Source organism: Fundulus heteroclitus, chromosome 3 (genome assembly GCF_011125445.2).
Source record: "Fundulus heteroclitus isolate FHET01 chromosome 3, MU-UCD_Fhet_4.1, whole genome shotgun sequence".
Lineage (NCBI taxonomy): Eukaryota > Metazoa > Chordata > Actinopteri > Cyprinodontiformes > Fundulidae > Fundulus > Fundulus heteroclitus.
The window spans coordinates 39733828-39758356 of NC_046363.1; the positions used below are offsets into that span (position 1 = coordinate 39733828).

At 38.4% G+C, this 24529-nt stretch overlaps 1 protein-coding gene across 5 annotated transcripts in view; it reads right to left on the reverse strand.

The window, feature by feature from the left end:
- Positions 1 to 24529, reverse strand: part of sema6e (sema domain, transmembrane domain (TM), and cytoplasmic domain, (semaphorin) 6E) — a 222010-nt gene that overhangs the window by 71383 nt on the left and 126098 nt on the right. For all 5 annotated transcript variants that reach the window (XM_012879132.3, XM_021324749.2, XM_021324734.2 and 2 more), the window contains 3 exons: positions 12632 to 12835; positions 7454 to 7568; positions 5332 to 5389 (listed from right to left, as the gene is read on the reverse strand). In XM_012879132.3, the coding sequence (XP_012734586.2) occupies positions 5332 to 5389; positions 7454 to 7568; positions 12632 to 12773 (315 nt within the window). In that variant the 5' untranslated portion in view covers positions 12774 to 12835. The remainder of the gene's footprint in view (positions 1 to 5331; positions 5390 to 7453; positions 7569 to 12631; positions 12836 to 24529) is intronic.

The window sequence follows — 24529 nt, forward strand, 5'->3', positions numbered from 1 at the left end:
TGATTTTACTGAAAGATAAAATGTGGTTTTACTTAAATGAAAATCCCGCAACCAGCATATCAATCGATGCAAGCTATTTTAGAATATAAATAAAATAATACTTTCAAATATCTTTCCCTAGCTAGTTATTGTGCGCACATTTCCATTCTTCCATCTAGTCGTCTCAGCAAAATTGAGAAATTATGAAGATAAAGTGTTTAAAAATGCTCATATGTCCAATATAATTAAATTCAATTGCAAGGCATAATCTCAGGCCTGTATATTCTGTTTTAGCTTTGGTGGCAGAAAAGGTCAGACCACAGAGCTGTAACTTTATGAATATCAACAATTAAGCTTAGAATTTCTAGTGATGAAGCTCGTTCCAGAGAAACTTTATTATGAATAGAAACAATTCTCCCATTTTAGCTGTGATTTAGAACGATCAGAGACCTTAAGTTGTAGCTTTGAGGAATGACTGAATAGAAAAAAATAAGCTTTGAATTTTTAGTACTGCAAGCCTGTTCCAGTGCAACAATGAAACAAAATAAGTTATTCTAGTTGTAGCTTTGGAAAGGTTGGACAAAATTACCTTAGATCAGAAATCCCTGAGAATATAATTATCTTATTTCTTCTTATTAATAGAAACAATTAAGCCTTTAATGTATGAAATAAGTCTAGTCAAGGATTTAATTAGCTTACTTCTTTGGTTTTTTTTTTGTCTGTAATATTTTTCTGTTCATGTACAGCCCTTTCAATCATCTTACTACTGAAAAGAGCTGTATAAATAAACTCTCCTTCCCTTGTCTTTATACTCTCAACAGAGGTGCCAAAAGTATCCACATCTATTACTAAAGTAGAAGTATAGATGCTAGGGTTTAAACTATAGAAATAGCTCTGTAAAAGTATTAACTCAAACCTTTTACTCAAGAAAAACAATAAAAGTGCCAGATATAAAACTACTTTAAGTATTACAGTAGAAGTAACCCCCCCCCCCACCACAATTACTATAATTGTACAGTATGATGTTAATATTGAAAAAAAAAAAACATATGATTGGCTGTTTCACCCACACATATGTCCATTAAATATTAACCATTTAGTACAATGCAAATATATTAAAGGTCCATATAGGTGCAATACTGAGCACCAACATGGGTTTCATGGAGCAGAAAATCTGATGTCTGGTTCCCTATTGGTAGTGTAAAAAGTCAAACTTTAGAGACATTAGCAATAACCTTTAATTTGTTATTATTGGAATGTAAATAAACATCCAAGTGTAGCTACAGGAATTGATGAGGGCAACAAATGTAAGATAACAAAACTGATAAAAGATAATGCACTCATAAAAATTAGTGCATTATCCCTTACTTATACCATGGTCTAGGTGAATACTCGATTCTGATTGGCTGCAGGGTGTCGTTAAAATGTGTTATAGGACCCCTATAAAAAAGATTCGGTCAAATAGCCTGATTGTTCTAAATTATTGCTCTGTCAAACAAAAGCTGGTAACGGCAAGACAGTGGATGCTGGCTACCTTGGCAATGTGTCACAGCGAGAGATATTAAATAGTTCTCAGCCGCTTCTTTGTAAAAAAACAAACATACGATTTTAACAGCGATAAAAACATTAGTATTAATAATGTATTTAATATTTCTTTCATAAGTGACCATGGTATAAGCGGGAAAATGCCCTTCGAGGCGTCCATTATCAGAAATAATGGACTTCGCGGACACTTCCGTTCATTCGAGTCCTATGAAATATGACAGAATATGACCCCTAATCATACCGACATAATTAAATTACTTTAAAGAGGGGACCTAGGACTAAATAGGTGAACTATTTTATATTACAGTTTATTTTAGTTTTCTGTTGAACTGCCGAGCTTCACTGTTTTGTAAAAGGAAAATAAAAAGCCAATCAAAGTTCTTGTCCAGAGCCACTAAGCAGAAGAAGCCTTTCCACCCAAAGGGGATTCTGCATCCTGGTCTGAAGACCTTTTGCCTAAAAAACCAGATAGAGTACATTTGGACATTTTGATTAGCCAATCATCGTTTTCTTCGGTAGGTCAAGGTTTTACAGATAGTGATCATTTCTGTAGGAGACAGAACTGCTGCTGTCAATCAAGAAGATATTATATCATTTTCCATTTTTCAAGATGACTGCACCATATAAACACATTGCCTCTTTTCCTGTTTTCTGTTTTTCGGTCCAGGGTTTGTTAGCCCTTTTAGGGTGAACAATTATAAAGTTTAAACTGGGCTCATTTTGGCTCCGCAGATTCTGGTGCTCTAAGCAATCTCTGGATCAAGAAGACTGTAGGGAACCGAACAACCTGACTAACAACTTGAAAATAGGTGCTGGTTTTAAGGCAAAAAAAGAATTGTTGTTAGGTTCTTCCAAACAGACAGATTAGATTCAGTTCTATGGGTTTGCGTTAGCAGATTTTGTTGCAGTCAATTTACTACTGAGATGGAGAATGTCGCTTTGAACAGCGTTGCTCCACACGTTGTACACTAATGCACTGTGTTTAAAGCTTGCCTTGGACTTGGACTTTCTGTTGATTAGATCGTTTTTCAAACTGAAAAAGTCATGTATGAAAAGAACAAAACTGTTAAAGCAAAACTCGATAATCCAGGACTGAGTGCTGGTCCCAGATCGATAGAAAACTTTTAGAAAACATACATCTCCAAGGTCCTGTTCTTTGAGTTAAGATCTTTTTGACATGACGCACAAAACATGGGAAAGTTTTGCAGAAAATGAGCTTATTCATAATTTAGTAATTTCTTTTCGTAAAGCACCTCTAGCACAACTATGTGAAGAACTGACGCAGTTCAGTAGAAGTCAGCATTATGGTAATAATACAGGTCTCCTCTAAGCTCGATTTGGTTTACTAATAAAAACCTACAGCCACTCAAGTCAGGGGAGATCAATGAAGGGGAGAACGTGAATGAATGCCTCGTGTGAAGAATGAAGAGGCGGTTTAAACGAGTTTGCATAAAAGGAATAGATCTGTGACGAGGACAGCCCATTTTCTGCCGGTATGACTCAGTCACACACTAATGATCTAGCCGAGATGGATAACTGAAAGAAAGGAGAATGAGAAGGAGAATATGGGAACAGGCTTTATGATTTTCCACTCAGTTGCTGCTGTTATACTGGAGGGTGGGGAGGTTTGAGTGAAGGAATAAAAAATGGATCAACTTAACACATTCAATATTGAACTTCTCATATAAAAACAGAATAGTGTGGCGCTTAGAAGTTCACATTTTCATTGTGCAACAGCCTTCACCCAAATCAGCATCTTAGATCTCCTTGACATCAAGTACTGCCCTTATCGAAACAAATATTCATGTTTGGGGCTAATCTAAATACAGGCAAACAAAAAGTTCAGACCTCAGAGAGCCTTTCTTTAAGTGCAATCATGTTTGACAAATGAGATTCAGATAGGGGAGAACAAGGCACCACACACGCAACAAGAGCACAATTTCATTTGCGGTAGATGCATGTCTGGAGAGAGATTGCTTAATACATGAATGAGAAAGAAGGCAAAGGGGTAGAAAATAATCAGCAACAAACATAACAAGAGCTTGTTTTTTTTTTTCGTGCAAACGGTGAAGTTCAGAATGAAAGAAAAAAAAAAAAAGAGTCAGAAGTGCTTTGCACAAATAAGCCGGGATACTCCATTAACTATGTTAAAAGAACATTTTGTGTTGAGAAACAGATTGGTAGATAATCCTCATTGTTAATGTTAGAGGTTTACAGAATCAGGTAAACATGCAACTGTGTACCCCACCATCTCCCTGACTTTTCCTGAATGTCTCCAACATTTTCTTGGGCTTTATTATCTCAGACTCTAACAAATATTGATCTGGCGCAGGCATCAATGGTGGTTTGGGTCCCTCTAACTGGCTCATTATATTGTTGGCATATACATTTTCAATGCATAAAAACCAAACTACTATATCCTCCCAAAATCCTTTGCAATCACAATACTGCAAACATTCACACTGCACTGACAATTGTGATATGATACATTGTAAAGCTCTAAATGTGATGGACTGCCTGGATTCATGCCATCAGCAAGCAAGCTGTGCAGCTACGTTTTGTTGAGCCAGTTTTTAAAAACTTCTGCCTATTTTCATGCGTACGCCTTGCAAAACTGTATTATTAGCTGTACAGATTATCTGGGTTTTCCCAAACTACTGAGCTGTTTTTCACCCTTTAGAATGATGTTTGCAGTGAAAGAAAACACTATAATCAGCTGCAGTTTGCTGTCTGTCTATCATGTGACCTGTACACAGTACTCAGCTGTTAGGTAAAACTGAAAAACTAATAATTTGGGCTTAAATTCAAAGTACAACCTTCATTAATAAGGAGAAAAAGTTTTTTTTTCTACAAACAATTAACTGGAGTGGCACTAAAAATATGTTAAAAGCCAATATCAATATATTGGATTTTTCGGACTATAAGTCACACTTTTTTCATAGTTTGGCCGATCCTGGGACTTATAGTCAGGTGTGACTTATATGTCAATTTTAAATGGTAATGAACCAAGAAGTAAATATTACGGTCTATAGCCGCATAGGGCTCTTTAGGCTTGTGAAATTATATGATGCCCCAGTACCACTTTAACTTATACACAACAAAGTCTGAACCCATGTTTGCATGATTTTCTCGCTCTTTCAGTATGCATTTACGCAGCAGAGCATTGCGTGGTGCAGCTCAAACGGAGAACCCAGACCGCGACAGAACCCTGTTATTGGGCTGTCCGTGAAGCTAATACCAGCTAGCGCTAGCTTACAGGTCTGCTGTCCGCCGTTTTACAACGTGGCTGATGCCCGTGAGCTTTATGTTGCTCTGAAACATCCGCGTCTTACTGTTAGCTTAGCACGTAGCACCGCTACACTCACGGTCTACGTGAAACAGCAAAAAAAAGAGACACTTCCCAGTTGGAGTTGCTGGCTTGTTATGCTAATTTACCCCATTACACCTCCCAATGAAATGGATAACAGAACAGGAGGAATGTTATTGGGACTGATTTAAATAAGGCACAGCCAAACCAAGCTGTCTGGACTAAATGCAGTGCTAATTTAAAGCTTGGTAATGTTATACAGCTAACAATGACCAAGTACAGGCGGCAAGGATAATAATTGGTATTTATTCCAAATGATCAAGAACACACCAAAATGTCAATCTATAAGCAAACATGCTAGTTTTTTGCATGAGGAACCACCCCAGTACTGAAAACTAAAACATAAATATAGGATAAGTGTAATTTCATATACATTGTATTACATAAGGCAAACTCGCAGAAGTAGACTTTCAATCATGGTAGAGGAAAGACTTTCCTACCTGCTGTGGGATTATCTGCTCAGACGAGGTGCCGAGATTGATTGCAAAAACATGGTCCCTGCAAGAGACAGAGAGTCAAGACAAAGACAGGGTCATCTCCTTATGCTTTTATTCATTCTATACACTTTTTAAATACAAACTTCAATAATATTTTGATCTAAGCAGCGTAACCGCAAGGAAAAAAAAAAACACAGGCTTTGATTTCGCTCAAAGAGATTGATTCCAGCTGTACAAAAACACCGTCTGGAAGGTGAAAAGAGGGGCTTGTTGGCTTTTTTGGCTTCAAAACCTTGCAAAAGTTTTTCCCAACTATTGACAGAACCCACATGATTCACTAAGTGCAGTGAAGCACACACTGTGTTGCATGCAGCTGTGGAAAATATTAAGCCAATTTACGTATATGAGGGCTCTCTATACCTTTGTAGATTGATTTCTTGGCAGGAGGGGTGCTGCATTTTGAGACGGAGCCAAACACTGAAGCAGAACTTGTTTTGCAGAAAGGAGAAGATAAAACACTGAGTCTTTTATATAATTACCCAATGAAATCTCGATTGCAAAGATTAGGATTGGGGAAGGTTGTATTAAGGAAAGCGATGCCGTAGACGCATGAATAAAGTTTTGTTGAAAACTTGAAAAGATGATGACATGTAAATTACGCTTTAAATTTCAGTAAGGTTCGGTTTTTAAGCTCCTTTAAAGGTAGTTTCATATCATCTATAAAATGGATTATCTGACATTATGGACCAGTATCACTGGCCATAAATTGTAGCAAGGGTTATAGGGGACATATGTTTTTAATGCGTTTCTTTTCACATTTAAATCATGCATTTTAGGTTTACACAAAGTGGAACTGTAAATCCCTTGTTATTTTTGCCTCACAGCCCTTCTTTTACTCCTGTTCTGAGTCTGGTCTGGTCTCTTTAAATGCAAATGCACTTCACACCCCACCTCCCTCCAGGTCAAAGAGCATTCGACTCCACCCTGTACAGCCATCTTTGTAGTACGCTGGGGGATGGTATAATGAACGACTCGAATACAAATATATTTAAGAGCTGAGAAAGTGAATTTTGCCGATACGTCTTCTACCAGCAAAGGCCTGAAAGAAAGGAGTTTTACTTTTGTTCAGTCAAACTAACTATGCATGTCATTTGTAATGTTCCTATAAGTACTATCTTAAAAGTTACAACGTTATAGTTTGCTTCTATATCAATCAAAAACCAGCAGTGTGGCTAGATATATATTTAACTGACATGACCATTTTCTTGTTAAACTAGGGTTGGGCAATATATTGAGATTTAAAAATTTGAAAGATTTTTAAAAAGAGATACAAGAGGAGACTAGATTGTTTATATCAAGATGGTCTATGTTGTGTTAGAATTATACTTTCATGTATTCCAGTGGGTTATTTTTCAGCAGTTTTTCATATTTATCTACAGCTGTTTGTTAAAAAAAATGTGCCTAGAGACATTTGGGATAAATCTTTCATTCAGAGATGCCTTTTTATAGTTCGATAAACATTGTGCATTGACATTCAGCCTAAAAATATTGAGATATTATTTGTGGTCCATATGTTTAACAAAGACAAAAAAACCGGACAGATCAATTGCTTTGCTCCATGATGTTAGCGTGGGCCTCCAAAAAAATAAAAAAATAAAAAAAATAAAAATGCTATTTTTATTTTTCATGGTTCCCCTCAACTCCCTTCCTTTTAAGATTCTGTGATTAAGATTTAGCAGCACTATAATAAATGTGAATATGGCCATAAAGTTAGTCTTAACACATTAGATTATAAATACATACTATAAAAAATTAACAGAACAAGGTACCAGAAATTACTGTAGTGTAACTGGCAGTTAATCTGTGATTTATTCACATTACATTATATTTATTATTTATTTATTATTATTTATAGTAATTTTTCACTTATCTGTCCACTTTTAACAGGCAGTATATAAAAAGCTTTTTAATCAGAAACAGAAATTGACAGAACAGGGGCATGTCCACTAATTCTGGAGCCACTCTAAATGCTTCCTTAGCAAATCTGCACATAGAGGTAATACAGAGCAATGAAGCACCAAAGAAAAGAGAGCGACATTAGGTCTATTCTAAAGTCAAGACTGACCGAGCTGCGATGTAAAGCATGTGGTTGATCCTCAGCATCCTCTGGAAGTCCAGGCCCAGGCGGATGGTGTCGTTGTCTGACATGAGCCCCTGGAAGCTGGGGTAGAGGTACGAGGCTGCATGGGTCAAAAGATGCACAGAAGCAAATGTTTTAATCAGTGCACATCATACAAAGCATACAGCACAACTAAATCTCAATTTTAATGTTTTGTTTAAACACAGACAATTAATGGGGCATTGTTAAAACTAAAAAGAAAACATATCCTCCTTTATTTTGCTTTTCTAGGTATAATTTTCAGGTACTTTTTTAACAATACATAAACATTAATTCACAGTATTATTTGCCTGTTTAAAAAAAAAGCCCTACTCAAGGTTAAAATCTAGGATATTCTGCTCATAAAACAGGGCATTTAGTGTATGCTAATGTGAACTTGTAGCGGTTGATAAGCAAGCAAAAAAAAAAAAAAAAAAAAAAAAAAAAAGACATCCCAAGTTGCAAATTAGGCACTCATGTCACCAAAGTCAATCTGATTTAAATAAATGGCTTCTGGTAAGTGTTTCTGAACAGACACGTCTGGGGACCGTGCCAAGTAGAGACGAGGAAAAAAAAAAAAAACACAAAATCATTTCAACGGAGAGACTGTCTGTCTGGGTCAACTCACATTAAAATAGCAATCATCTGTTTCGGAGGTCACACGAGTTCAATTTGGTGCCTTCATGAGTGCTATTTAAATAGTTTAACCTTGCAAAAAAAATAATTTCGAATCTACAGATACTAAAAGAAAAAGTACAATACAATTTGAGAGAAATAAGGTGTGTTCGGGCATAAAGAAAATCTGAGTGTGCTGTAGCACAAAAGTGGCAAGATAAGATGAACCCAGCGAGCCGGAGCGAATAGAAAGACTGATATATCAGCTCCATGTTCCATTTAAACAGATTTTCATTTCTACCTTCCTCGTCTGCTGAATGCAAATTCCCTTTTCCCCCCACATCTCTTTTTAAACAGCACATTAACTCACTCGACGCTTTAACAATGAGTGATGGTGTCCAGAAGTTTTCAATGACAAAATGACAGTTTGTCAGTCGATTGACGTCCCTTGAAAATGCTATAACAAACCCCCCCAACAAAAAAACAAAAAACAAACAAAACACTTCAGGCCTCAAAGCTTAAGATTTGAAGGAGCACTTGTAACCACTTGTATCAAATTGACTAACGATTTTAAAGTCTAATGCTTGGTGAAGAGCTGGACCTGCCTATGCTGTGTGATGAGCGACCCTCCACTAACTCTGGAGCCATCACAGCATCTACTTCCTGGCAAATTAGGTTTCATCATCATTTTCCGGGATTTTCGAGGGGATCTCATCATAGGGGGAAACGTCCGGAGCAAGTGAGAGGACATTCATACGGACAGGAATCCAACGTTTAGGATTGTCAGTTCGGAGCGCTTTGCCTCAACCTTACTTCCGTACAACAAATACCAGCAAAAGCAATGTTTTGTTGGAGTTTTCAATTTCACTATTGCCTTTGTTCAACCAATCACCAATGAATTATCAGCAATACAAATATCAGTAAGGGTCAAACTTCCCTCATAAAGCAGAACATGAATAACATGTTTGGATTTTGTTGTTTCTTTTAGGTTTCATCACAAAATTTCAATCAAATTGAGAGCGGGACCTTTTGCTCACCATGTGATCAAGGTAATAATAGTTTTCTTGAAGTGATGTTAACACCACAATCACACTTTTGCACATTTGCCATGAGTGTCAATGGTGGTGGAAGACCCAGTGCCTTAGGTAAATGATGCTCCTGCAATATCTGTGCAATAAATACTAATATACACAATTATTGCCATCAGCTAGGCCAAGATAAACTGTTGTGGACGTCAAAAAATGATGTAGGCGAGAACCAGAGCTCGACACACGGCATGCATAATACACATGTCCACCCCTGTTACGTAATTAATTAATTAAAATAAATATGTAACATGCCCTTAGAATTGCCGAACATGTAAAATGAGGCTCCATTTGCCTCTATAGGCTCCATTAGTCAGGTCATGAGAGAGCGCTCCGGGTTGTGTTCCCTGGATGTTGGCGTGACGCGCTGCGTCCTCTTGTTCACCTGGCTACTTTGAGTCTCTACACAGGCGACGGTTTCTGAAGACGGTTTACAAAAGACCAACCGCACATACACCTGAACCCCCATCAAAGACCCCTCACAAGAGTAAGAAAATAAATATTTTGTCTAGTGTGACTAAAAGGGCCAAACTGGAGTCCGATCAGCACCACGTCACTCGTGTCGATTCAACTTGTCCCCAGAGGGTCAAACGTCTGCTGAAAAACGCTGAAACTTGCTCTATGCTCCTTTCGTATCATGCTACTCTATGCAAACACTCTGCTCTTTACCCATGCAGGATGTGATGTTAGATGCATGAAACTAAAAGTTAAATTAATGGTATGTATGGTCTATGCTTGGAATAATTCAGCTAATCATAATGTCACACTGTTTATCCCAACATACATGCACTATTCAAGATGGGGCAACATAAGCGACACATTGGCAGCAAAAACAAAGGGTCTTGATGCCTAAATTATTCCGATTTACACTTTCACAGTGCGTTATTCAAAATCCAAACTGTGGTAACAGTAAATGTGACAGGAGCTGAACATGCTTTTATGATAAGATGTAGCATTTTGGTTATGTTTCCATGCGCTCAAATCCCAACAAAGCTTCAATAAATGTTTGTTGCTTCATTACTGAATGTAATTTTCCTGAAAGAATGAACATTATATGATTTCTGCACATCTGAAGATCTTAAGTCATTTTAGCCTCGTCATGTTTTCTGATTTAGGTTATACTGATGTAAATTTATATTTCCTAGATCTAACTCATATTCTTCATGCGATTACTTACATTTAGCCTGTTTCTGCCTGTTTGTTTCCATTCCTTTAGTTGTAAGTTTACTATTTTAATTGAATTGAACTGCATATTTGAAAGTGAACAGCACTAGAATGAAATCCTGGTGTACAGTACTATAAATAGCTGCATTAGTCAAGGCTTCTCTTTGCACACAAAAAAAGTTGGATGTGCTTTTTACACTGCATTCCCAGACATTGATTTAATCTCTTATCTAGAAAAAAATCATCATTTCAAGAATGTTAAGGAAATGCAATGGCTTGCACAGCAAGGTACTTAAGAGAAGGTTTGCAAAGAGAACAATTAAACTATACGCTCTATGGTTTTGACCATCGTAAAGAATTAGCTCACCATTTCAAAGCAATGAGCTGTTTTCAAGTAATGCAAATTAGATGAGCTGGAACATTACGCGTTCTCCCAACTTGATGGAAAGGACCACATAAAAGAAGAAACATTAGATATAGTCACTGGTTTACTGCTGCATGCCCTTTGATCAACCATAACAGTCTGTCCAACCACAAACATGCACCAAGTCCTGAAATACCTTTGACTTTTGCTAAAGAAGTTTCAACATAAAATATTTACACAAACTTTAGAAGATTTGCTTCTTCTTTTCAGTTAAAAGAAAATTTGTCACAATTTTGATTATGATGCCAACATGCAGTGGCCTCTTCTCATTTCTCACAAGAAGCCATTTGGTTGTGATTTCATAGACTTAATTCAGACAAAGTACTACTATTCCTAATGGACGTGTCAAAGTTGTAAGAGACCTTGTCCCACTCTGTCACCTGCTTGAACCGGAGGTGACAAATTGCTCTCATTACACCTGGGACGGAGCTCCACATATAGTACTATTAGTGCAGCTATTTCTGCTAATGGTTGCGTGCCTCTCTTCCAGATAGATCAATTACAGCATGAGAGCCATCATCTCTGCCACCTCTTAAATCAATTATGGGCCATAATGGTTGGTAGCCAAGTCCTCTTCTGTAGACCTCTTCAATGGCAGGATGCTACAGACGAGTCTCTTGGACATTATATTAAAGACTGTATGTCACAAATGTCAAAGTGTGGAGTGTAACGCATTCTCGCGTTTTTATTTTATTTTGGAGCTCAGTTATAGATTTTTATTAGCTTCTACTGACTGTCACTGGAATAACTCTGGTATCCAAACCCAATGAAGGGTTCCAAGTAAAATGAAAACGAAACTATAGCAGAGGGTGCCAGTTTAATTTCTAAATTTCCCAAGATCTTCCTGCAAAGTTCAAACACTGTGCTGGCAGCTTGATTCTACCCATTTTACACACACAGTGTTTTCCGCGTTGTTTTTCTTCTGGTTTCTTACATGATGTATTATTATTAATAATAATATTATTACAATATAATCAAAATATCCTTAATTGTCGGTCAAGGGGAAGCTTCGGGTGAACCTGCAGCAAAGCGACAGGCAAATGGAAGCACGCAGATTCCCACAAATGTAAAGTACAAGACCAAAAAGTAAGAAATAAGAGACTTTAAAGTAAGGGGAAAATTTACAACACAAGACAAAATACTTTAATTGAAAATGTTAAGTTCTGATATTCAAAACCCTTGCCTTGAGAGAGGCTATAATTTCATTTTCAAATGGCTAACTGCCTAAAGCAGTCATGACATGTGGTCATTTTATTTCATTTTAAAATATTGTTAAATGTTGTTGCAGACCAAGTTGTTCTAAAGCACACTTTGTCTTGTAAGGAGATAATGAGTGCATTTTTTTTAGAGAAACCTCTAAATTACAGTGACTCATTAACACTTTGGTTCATTGGCCACAACATAAAATGAAAAAAAAGGGGAAAAAGTGAAACATTGTAAGTTCAAACACAGAAGAAAAAGCAGAGAGGAGCCGTAGCAGAAATTCAAAACACCAGCAGAGATGCAAACAGTTTTACCCAACAAGCGATTCAGTTTAAAGTGTGTCGTTTGCTTTGTAGTTCCATCTAACTGGTTCGACATCGGAGTTTGTGGACAGGCCAAATTTAAGCTTATATTTGATTTTTTTTAATTCATATAATGCAAGAACGACTTTTATACCAAAAGGAAAGAAATGATTGCATGTGTTGGAACACAGCTCTGCATGTTTACCTTCAGCAAACGTGGTCTTAAACATATCCGCTCTCACCAAGGCATGCTGCCTGCTGATGATATGTAATCCCTTTGTGACCCTCACCTTGTTTTACAATTACTCCTGCAACAAGGCTCACCATGGCAACACGGCAGATTTGAACTTACTCTCTCTGCCCACGATGCTGATCGGTTCCAGGTCTTGCGGAAACGGTGCGGCTCCTGAGGATAGCTGAGGTAAAGAGGCGGCTAAGGTGAGGGCCAGAAAGGCCGGCAGGAGGGGTCGAGGCGATCCGGACGTCAGCCTCATTTTGGCAAAAAGATGAGACCTCACCAGAAAGACATGGTCAACAGCAGACTCCCTGGAGCCACCTGCAATGAGATATAAATGTTTAAAATTAAATCATTGGAGTTAGAATCCCTGCTAAGCTAAAGAGACATTAACTGCACCGGTCATAATTCTGATAATTTTCACATTAAGGATGTAACCAAACATCATCATGAAGCTGCATAAATACGTTCACTCCCACAAGTCAATGGGAAGAAGGAACTGAGCATCCGCTGACCTACTGAGAAAACAGTGCACGGATAAAAAAAGACGAGCACCAGCAACATTCACCATAAAGGTGCTTTACAGCTGACAATTTGCACAGTTGCAACCTTCCATAACAGCAACCTGAAGGCAGTGCGAACGTACCAAAGCACACCTTCAGAAGATTAGAGGACAACCATACACTGCTCCGAAAAATTAAGAATATAACACAGAGGCATGTAAACTTATGGAGTATCCATCTGTTCAGTTAAGCAGTAGGTTGGGTTGTTAATCACTGGCTATGTTTACATGCACAAAATTTCACGATCGGCTAGAAGTGCTTTCGGATTAAAAAACAAAAAAAGTCAATTAGGTTGCTGTGATGTTATTCCCAGATGCAGGTTGTGACTTCAGACAGAAATCAAAGCCATCACCAGTTGTCAGCGGTTCTCCTCCACGCACATAATTTTTTTCCTAAGGTTCTAAAATGATTCTGTGTTCTACTTTTCTTGTGAGCAGTTTTTGTTTAAACAACACTTTGAGTTTACTAAAGGGAGTTTTAGCAATTCTCACCATTTGAGAACCTTGGGCTTCAGAATGTGATAGAAAAGGTAGTTAAAGAAGCGAATATCTAACAAAAAGGTCAAATAGAAGATTTGCAGCATTTCCAGTTAGACATGTTTACGAGAAGAGCTCTTTGTCCCAGAAAACATAAACTGCTAGGTTCAAAATGTCTTGTGGGTAAACTTTAAAAGGAACACAAGCCAAAACCTTGGACTCGTTGTTCTATATATTTACTTATTTACTATCCAGATGTTCAGTGACATTGAAATTATGTGTAGAAACTATTTTAAAATGATTTCAATATTCAATGTAGTTCAGTTAGCATCCTTTAAAGCCTGGCACCTAATACAAACGCTGTAGTTCCCTTGAATATGCTCACATCAAGCTCTAAGTTATCGAAATAACTCAAGACAATAACTGGTTTTCCACCTAAGTTGTCACTGAAGTGCCGAAGAAGCTGCTCCACTAATAGTATGATTATCCTTATTATTCACAGGACCGGGGGCAGGTGCACAGAGAAAATGAAATGACAATTTCAGAAACCAAAACAAAAGAGAATCCAGAATGAATGGAACCAACTGTTAATTTCTATGTCAGTTTTATCAAAGAAAAATATGCCAAGACTGAAAACATGAAAACATGAAAGATCTAATTTTGCAGCATGAAAAAAATGTCTGCAACCATAATGAAACTTTGTATATTTGCACAGATTCAATCACATCCCATACAGAAAACACAATTGGTTTGCCAAAAACCTTTTCTTCTAGTGTTTAGCATTTATTGTCTAAGATGGATGAGTAGATGGGTGAAAAATAAGGATTTAATGTATAACTTTCAACCGTGTAACTGACACTCACGGACACATTTTTGACCAATAGTACATTTCCACATTTATGACACTTTGTCACTTGGCAAAGAGACGTTTGGGCAAATGTTTTTAGATGAGAGCAGAAAATTAAGTCCTGAGAGAAAGCTAAAAGAAACAAAAAACATCTATAGGGAGAACATTCTACTTCACTGAAGCAGAGAAAGCTGCATTTAGTGGTGAGGTCAAGCAATGATTACAACTTTATAAGCTGATAGCAGCAGGAGGGAGTCTGGCTGTGTTTACTTTGTGAATTGCAACAGCTTGTGTTGCCTGCCTTTGGCAGTATATGAGGACAATATATCTCACAGATTGTCCTCATATGCAGTATTTCTCTCTCTCCCCCCGCCTTAAAATGCTGTCATCTGCGCAAAAAAGGATTTTGTTTATTGCTGCATTTTTCAATGAAATGATTAAAAAAAAAAATCTCCTCAAATGTCAAAGCAACCATAGGTAACCCAGGTCATGTCAATCATCAAAGTACAAAAAGAACACCTGATACACATGAGGCAAACATCTAAAAGATCGACAGAATATGGCCAACGTCTGTTATGAATATGCACAACAGGTCTCTGTGTGCAGCGTGTCCTGGGAACATTATTTCCTCGTGAGGAAGGCAGAAATCAGTCTGAACTCATCCACAACCTTCCTAAGTCCCGGAGCCCGGCCGGCAGACGATGATGCAGGCAAAACAAGACAAACACAGTGAACTCAAGAACTTACGCAACTCACCACAAGTCATTACACTCTAGACATGGCATTCGCTCAAAACGACTTGACTTTCTTTCTCCAGGTAGTGCCTAGACGTATCTCTCATTTATAATTCTGTTTCAGATATTCTATTTTAAATGGTTGGGAGCACCACAAAGAGCAACTGAGAAGGGTTCATCTTAAGGTCAAACTGAATTTACCGATTACAATTTCATTGTGAAATTAGGATCAGTAAGAGCAAAGAAGTACAATGTTAGATTTTACCACATACAATCTGTAATAAACAAACAAAACAACTTCCTTTAGAAAACCGCTTGGTCTGAATTATTGCAGGTTGGACATTTTAAAGAGCAAAGCCAGTCAAAAATGGAGCTACTCGGGTCCAGAACTGCCCATTAATTATGTATTAAAACCATTTACTTTCATAATTGTATGACTGACAAATATTTTACCAGACAATAAATAAGCAGCCTATAGAGGAAATAAATAAGCAACAACTGACCCTTATTAAAATATCAAATGCACTGCTGGAGCATATCTGCTCCTTCCGTCTGTTCTGTGTTATTTAAAAAAACCCAAGGACCGACCCCACGAAAAACAAAACCGTGTTGATAAATTCATGTGTGTGCCACAAATCGGGTGGAATGCCCCTCGGTTACCGTCCATCTTGGGACACCATGAATTCTCCCGTTATCACTTCCAGGTAGGTTTCAAAGATGATAGGCCCTCCCTTTCCAGTAGGCTTTGTCATTTGTAAATTTGTTTTATGAAATGTAAATTTGTTTTAGATTTTGTATTGTTGGTTTGCACTTCCCGGCCACCTTACAAGTCCCCCCAATGTTAAGATTTAGTTCTCAGATCATTTAATTGAGCTGGGACAATTACCTCATGGATCTATCTCACATGCACAACTGGTAACCTAGTTGAAAAAGTTTGTGCCATTTTAACATATTTTGTAAAAGAATAACAAACTACTTTATATGAATGAAAACAATGGGGAAACTTTTCTTTTAATGGAACGTAAAAATAAAAAAAATAACCATACAAATTGGTTTAAACAGAGAAATCCAAACGTGCAGACTTATGCATATTTTATAGATAACAAATCAGATCATCTGCTACTGCACTGATTAAAGTATATTTAAAAAAGAAAGTTCATATGGTAAGTGAATATTTCTATTTCCAAACTCAACAGAGAGGCATGTATGTCACATTTACCGTCTTGGGCCTAAATATCTGCAATAGGAACAGATCAGCTGCTAAGATCCCGTGTTTACCTGCCATGTAAATGCTCCACTAAAACAACCCCCCAGCGGAAGTTTTAACTTTCTTAATGCAACCTAACAGAGAGTCGATGGGTTAATGACTACGTGTCTGAAGAGAGAGTGGGTGGCTGATGAGCCGACAGCTGTCAACGGGAAATAAGCCACCGCTTATCCCATCCACTGCTTGTTCACTGTGTTTGAGGGTTTTGTAGGAGGGCCCCAATCGTTCACTGTTTAATGAACTGAACTTGTTAAACCATCTGGGAGACATTGACAGTTGTACCTCTTTAGAAGATAAAGGTTTCTGGGATGCAGGGACACCTTATTGATCATCTTCCATTCACGCCGACTAATAGGAAGTTGTGTTCTGTTTTTTTTTTTTTTTTTTTTTTTTTACACGTCCCATCGCAGCATTTCAGGCATACCATCCTCGAGAAGCTGGTTGCCGGCATGCGCCAAAGCAAATCTGCTCAATAAAAAGGATAGGGTAAGACAGAATCCTAACTTTGTGATTTAATTTATTAAATCTAGACTGGATCCAGCATCAAAGTAGGCAGGCCACACCTGTATTTGTACGACTTTCAACTATTTCTATTACCGTATTTTTTGGACTATAAGTCGCTTAAGTCAAAAAATGCATCATAAAGAGGAAAATAAATAAATAAAGAAGTATATATATATATATATATATATATATATATATATATATATATATATATATATATATATATATATATATAAAAATATATAAAAGTCGCACCGAACTATAAGTCACAATTATTTATAAATTGATGTCACACAATCCAAGACTAAATACTGACATTTAATCTGATGAGACAACTTGTTCAATTACACAACTGCATCCAGCCAGTTGAATAATATGAAACATGCCTGGCAAGTATTAGCATAACAAGCCAGCAACTTCAACCAGGAAGTTATTATCTAATATATTTTTCATACAAAATAATATATTGTTGTTGTTATAAAGTGAACTATAACATTTTCTAGAAAAGGATGGAAATACCTTTCTTTCTGATCCTTTTTAAACTAATAAAGCGGATTGAAAAGCGACCCGGAAGTTATTCTGTTTGCCCAAATGAGCTGATGGTACAGATCAGGTAGTGACACCGTCCGGACAACAGACCTGTAAGCTAGCGCTAACTGTTATTAGCTTCCTGGACAGCCCAATAACAGGGTTCTGTTGCGGTCTGGGCCCTTCAAGGTGCACCACAAAACGCTCAGACTGAAACAACGGAACAGCATACACATTTTTTTCCTAGTGTTTGTGGTCGATAAGATAATGTTTCAATAAATGTTTAAACGGTACAAGGTCATCATATAGTTTCACAAGCCTAGAGCGCCCTCTTGCAGCTATAGACGGTAATGTTTACTCCTTGGTTCATGTTGGCCAGTATGAATTATCATTAGAAATTTATATACAAGTCGCAGGATCAGCCAAACTATGAAAGAAAGAGCGCTTACAGTCCAAAAATATGGTATTTCTCTTATTTGTCACCCGGCGGTATGTAGTTGCTTAAAAGTTGAGAGCGGTAGAAGGACTATACTGTAACACATGACAACCAAGAGCAGTAAAGGACAGGTGGAAATGGGTCCGGAAGGCTGCATGAGCCTCAGGCAGACAGACACAAGGCATTACCGCAGGGCAGCAACATGCCCTGCACAGAGGTAGGTCATCAGTGAGCCTACAGACCAAAGAGTTACGGACACACAGGACACTAAATAAATGACATTTCACTTTCAGTTCATAAGTAATTGTTTTTGGCCAATGGCTAGAACAGCAAGAAGGGGCGTGGCATCTACTCCTTTCTAAACCCACTTGTGTAATGTCACCAAGAAGACAAAGTGAGGGGCAGATTGTTACTGTGAACGCTTAGCATGTTGATAGGTCTTCGCATACTTTTAGCCAAAACCCATAGACAGGCAGACAGTGCCAGAGAGCAGGTGGATGGTTATCAGGTAAATCTCCCATGCAGTCTGGACTGGCGTTAGTAAGTGAGACAACCATTTGGAGCACACTTTTTCTTGTGTAATGCTTTCTACAAAGTGTGTTGTATTGTAAAAGCTGAAGGTTGGTATTTGTGTCATTCTCAAAATATTTGTACAACTTTTACTCCCAAAGTTAAGATCTGCACAGGCAGGTAAATAAACATCCAATTAACTGATAAGATTGGTGAGTGTTGAATATACTGCTGAACACAGAAAAAGTTTTAGAGACCAAAATCAACCTTCGCTCATGTCCATCGTATTCCCCACATCCAAAGCTTCCAGGAAATCTGTGGGGTGAGCTAATGATAAAGGGGCATAATATAGAAATCCTTGTGGAAGATTTGGATAAAATATGCAAGGAAACATGGCTGAAGATCTCTTCATTTCTTTGTGTAAACCTTTTGAAATGATACTGGAAAAGAGAAAAGTGCTGCCCTATTGGCAATATGCCACACTCCCCTTTTTTCTTTTGACATATCTTTTATACATCTGGTCAGCCCATCCTTGGATCCTTTGTAATGTTTGACATAATTAGGCAGATCATCCTTTGTTCTGTGTGGGCCAATACAAATTTTGTGATAGCTGCGATAACAGACTTAGACTTATCTTTGCTTTCAGTCAGATTTGCATCAAATACAAAACTGGATGATACTTTGTAGCAATGGCTTAGGGAAGGTGCAGAAACAAAACAGCAGCATCAATGGTGCATGAAATTACCATAATTGCAACAAAACCAACCCCAAAAACACTAGAGGAGCACAAATGTGTATAAAAAGATAATAATTTGAAAAATACTAAGAACTGTAAACATGCCATATATTGTACGTAGTTAAATAATAGAAAATTGTCTATATTGCACATGGAAAGAAAAAGAAAGAAAGACAATGCAGGAGAGAGACAGGGGTGTAACACCAATCAATCTTAATCGGTCTTGGGTGAGCGCTGGAGAAGAAGAGGGTGGTCGAGTAACACCGTGAAGGGCGATCAGGTAATACGTCAATAGTAAAGCATGCCTGATAAAACATTATTTAAGCTTCACAACTAAGGAAAAGCAAGGGACAGGGCATTTAAGGTTTTATTAGTATCATGAGACTGGAATAATTGTAATTTGATATATAATACGTGATGCAATATAAGACATGGAAGATAATGTTTAGTTATGAGTTTCCAGTGGGGTTTCTATGGCACCACTTATACCTCCATTATCTGGCTCCAGGAGCCTTTAAAATGGTATAATTGTTTTACAGAGAGTTTCAAACAAAGATATCAAACAGTAAATAATCCAGCACCATTAGGAAACAGCTGCGTGTCAATCTATCGGCTTTTCCGTGCATTTCAGTGCCAGCATGCACCCAATGGTTCTGTTGCCTTTTCAAAACAACCACACGCGAGTTGAAATGTGACAGGAAGGAAAAAACAGCACATGATAGAAACGGTCGTTGTTCAGACAAAGATTGTGTTGTTGTGTCCAGAGCCAAGTCGCCCCTCCCAGATCTCCTTTAGGAAGGTTTTGTCGGACCACTGATCTGATTGTGGTCCCATGACACAAATCACACAGCTCATTCCCATCAGATCCGGGTTGTTTTTCTCCAACCCTCGCATCATTCTTGTGTTGGGAGTTGACTCCACAGAAGAAGAAGGAAAAAAAACAGCAGCAACAGCAAAAACTATCAGCTGTTGTGAGAATCAGAATTTTCTGCAGATGCATATAACGTAGTTATAACATATGACAAGTGGCGTTTTTTTCCCCCTTCTCCTTTCTAGCAATTTCTTTTTTACCTGCAGGTTACTGACCCAATAAACCCAGCGAGGCTGAGGAAACTTTCCTAATTAGATTTCCAATGGTTAACCATGCAGACGTTGCCAGGGCAAAGTGGAATTGGGATCCTGAAGCTTTGAGCAACAATGGAGAGATCAACCCCCACAGGAGGAAGAGGTGGATTCTATAGACTTGTTTTCAGATGTGGTGCAGGAGTTCAGTCCAAAGCAGTTATAACCCAGAACGAACAAAGAACGCTTTAAAAGCTTCTGGTAAAAGCAAAATCGGGTCAGTGAATGGAGTGGTTTTATTTCCAGTAAAATCATGGCTATAATGTATATACTGAGAAGTTTATAGACTTAAAAATACCACTGAATATTCTATAAATAAAATATACTTTTGAGAATCTTCTGTAGCTTCAAAGTCTAATTTAATATTTCTTTATCTTATTACCTCTGCTGGAGGTTTTCCTTCCCGTTAATAGGGAGTTTTTCTTTCCACTGTCGCTTCATGCTTGCTCAGTATGAGGGATTGCTGCAATGCCATGGACCATGCAGACGACTCTCCCTGTGGCTCTACGCTTCTCCAGGAGTGAATGCTGCTTGTTGGGACCTTGATGCAACTAACTGGGTTCACTTATATAGGACATTTTTGACCAATCTGTATAATCTGACCTAATCTGTATAATATGATTGAATTTGACTTCGTAAACCGCCTTGAGATGACATGTTTCATGGATTGGTGCTATATAAATAAAATTGAATTGAATTGAATTATTTCTCCAACTCTCAAACTAATTGTCATAGTTGAGACCTCCAGAGCTACCTGCATCTGTGGAGTCTTTGCATTAGGGGCCAGTGGGGCCTGGGCCCACCAGATGTCGCTGTGGAGCTCCATGTTCACAATAACAGAGGTTTTACTCTTATATTAGGCTAAATCCTTTTGAGGTGCCTTGATATTGGGGCCGTTTGTTTACGTTTGTTTAAATAACGAAGTTAGTTTGGAGTTACGAAATCGCAATGCGCATGCCCAGCACACTCTCAGTAGACAGTCGTGGGGCACAAATCCTGCTGTGGCCCCAAGCTCAGATCTTCCAATCAAAATACCGGAAATGCAGACGTTACGTTTCTGTTCTGCCGGAAAGTCTGCTACAATCTAGTGTTGATTGATAAGAATCTTTTCTGTTCAATAAATTAACATTATTAGTGAGCCTTTATTTGTAATTTTATGTATAAAAATTATATTACAATTAGCTTATATAAAATGGTATTTCTAGTGTGCTGGTATATGCTACTTTATCTGTTGCATTTAAAATTGACCAGGTCAGTCAGGTTATTTGCATCACAAAAAAATGTGTTGCAGCTAATAAAGGTGCTGAGTTTTTTGTGCCCCACTTAACTCATCATGCCAGAGACGCCACTGCCTAGCATAAACAACTGACTGAGTAGTTGAATAAAAAAACTAATAAGTAGCTGCAGATGTCTGAATCTGTCAAAGTGCCCACCGTGCCCAAAACCAAACAGCTTGAGGGAAACATTTTAAAAATTCTGGAAGTTTCCATGGTGGAAGAGGCATGACGGGTTGCTTCTTGCATTTTACAAGGAATAGGAAATCAATGGTCCCTTTAGGCCTAAAGTTCTTGGATTAGTATGTCAGCTGGCTTGTGTCAGGATAATGTGTTTTTTATTCCTCAAGTGTCTGCATTGTGCCGTTGTAGGAAGTAAGGAGGATGGGATGTGGGCTGGGATGCGTCTGTCAGGAGAGGCTGGGACCCTTTTTTGCCATCCTGCCACTCAGTCTGATCCCAGGGGAGCAATACTTTGACCCCAGCATCTATGAAGTTCAGACAAGTGATGGGTTGTCCCCTCACAGGGCCCATTGACTGTCACCCCAAGTCAAATGACTGCACCTCTGTGCTCAATGAGCAATCCCTAAAGATTAGACAGTGTTTTATACTTGAGCTTTCCTGACAGATCTTAAGAGAGTTTGTGCTAAAGTAATGGCAATAATCGTGTTTGGACTGCTTTGATCCAATTTAGATCTTGTTCTGCAAGAACAGACTGAAACATATTGGCCTCTCGCTAAAAATCTGATATTCAATAAAAATGGATGTTGCTGGCCAACACCATGCGCCCTCGGTGTCACTCTCAAAGAACAGCAGGGGTGCCTCCAGTAAGGCTTGCTCTCAGGACTTCTTTATTCAGACAAAAAGCTGGCTGGACTTCACACAGAAGGATCTAAAGTAGGAGTCAGACAGTGAGGCGGTTCTCTGATCGATCGGCAAATCGCTGCAGGCATCATCCATCGTCTTCGTGTCTGTTTGCAATGGGAAAGAAAAAGCTCAAAGGAGCATCAGAGGAGAGGGGATTGGGCGCGCATCAGTGAGATCCCCTTTCATTTGTCTGCCCGCTGTTAATTATTTACATTAATCTTCGCAGAGGCCTATAACTCCCTCTAACCCTCTGTGCCCTCCGTCAGTCAAGATGCACCTTCAGTCTTCTGGGTTGCTTGCGGCATTTCAAATGAGACTTGCTCCAGAGGCACCCAATCAACCTGTTTAAAAAACATGCTGGGTGGCATTTGTGCTCACCAATAACCCTCATCTCTCTTTCAACCCCTCATATATGAAAGGGAATGTTAACTGGCATCCAATCTCTTTGCCATCAATAATTTAGAACGTTATAGGGACACACTACCTGAACCCTATATTGACAAACACCCAAGCACTGTCACTCCCTCAAGGACGTCATAACTGGATACTCCCCCGAGGCCCCAGCTGTGAAATTTAGCTCTAGTTGAGAAAAAAGCTGAGTGTTTCTGTTTTCTGCGAGTTTTCATTTTTTACCTTTCTAGTTGAGGGACTTTAATCTGATGTAGCAGCTGAAGTAAGCCAGCTTATCGACCTGAGGAAAACCCTGAGGGAAAGCTTAGAGGTGGATGCTGAAGTGTTTAGGTATTCTAACTTTCCCAGAGTAGATTTTGCAAAGGAAATCACAGAACGTGTTGCAGTTGCAGCGTTTTATTAACTTCACATATTATTTCACAGCTTTTACTTGTTACACAACTACATTCATTTACCAATGTACCGCAGCAAATTAGAATGCTGCACCAGCATGTAGGGCTGTTCTACCTGTGCATTTTCTCTGGACACTCTGGGTTTCTACCACAGTCCAAAAAACATGACTACTGGGTTAATTGGTCTCTCTAAATTGCCCTTAGGTGTGTGTGTGTGTGTGTGTGTGCATGGTGGTCTGTCCTGTGCATCTCTATGTTGGCCTGTGAAGGACTGGCGACCTGCCCAGGATGTACCCTGCTTCCTGATGTAGATAGGCACCAGTCCCTCTTCTAATCCTCAGAGGATAATCTGGTATAGACAATGGTGGGAGACAGTCACAGACTCCCTCCACTAGGAGGATAAAGCATAACAGGTGACTAAAGGTCATTGTAGAGAGTCGTACTGTGGCGGCTACAACTCGCAAAGCAATTTCTGCAGAATCTAATCAGCGTAGAATAATATAATCTAGGTTTGTATATATAGTGCTTTTCACGTTTGACCTATTCTAAGGTGGTCAGCCTTAAATTCACAAGTAGCATCAAAATAATCTGTTTCAGATAAGAACAAAGGTTGCATAAATGTTTGTGTTTTAAATCATTTCTGTTTAATGTGGAATAATGCAGTTCAAGAGTGACCAGTTTGAGTACTAAAGTTGATCAAATGCTTCAAGGATTCCTTAAAAAATAATTACAAAAATAAAGATTTAGTGCTGCATATCAGAAACCAACTGCACTGCAATTAGCAAGCCAAGACATAAGGATATATTTTCTTACAGAGCTTAAAAACATGAATTGTACATGGAAAACAGATTTTTATGGTGCAATTTACGGATAACTTTTTTTTTTCCTCGACTACTCCAGCTGCCCTTAGCACTGACCTATATTGCACATATCAAAACCCTCCTCTGCCTAAGCATATTAATGGAGTTGATAGCTGAGAGGAAGGAAAAAGCTTGGTCGAAAAAGGCACAAAGCATCGTGGATAAGCGCATCCATGAGGGGATTGTGAAGCAAAGTCCATTTAAGAGTTTTGGGGAGATTTACAAGGCGTAAACTGAGGCTGGAGGCAGCGCCTCCAGAGCCGCCACCACACAGTGGAGTTCATGAAAAACTCCTACAACTGTCACATTCCTTGTGTTAAGCCACTTCTGAACCACAGACAACACTGGAAGCATTTCACCCAGGCTGGAGAAAAAAAAAAAAGAAAAAAAAGAACTGGATGGCTCTATAGGTGTTTCACTTACTGAGGTAAATTAAGGTTTTAATGATATTCTGATTTACTGAGATGGACCTGCAAACGAATGCAATT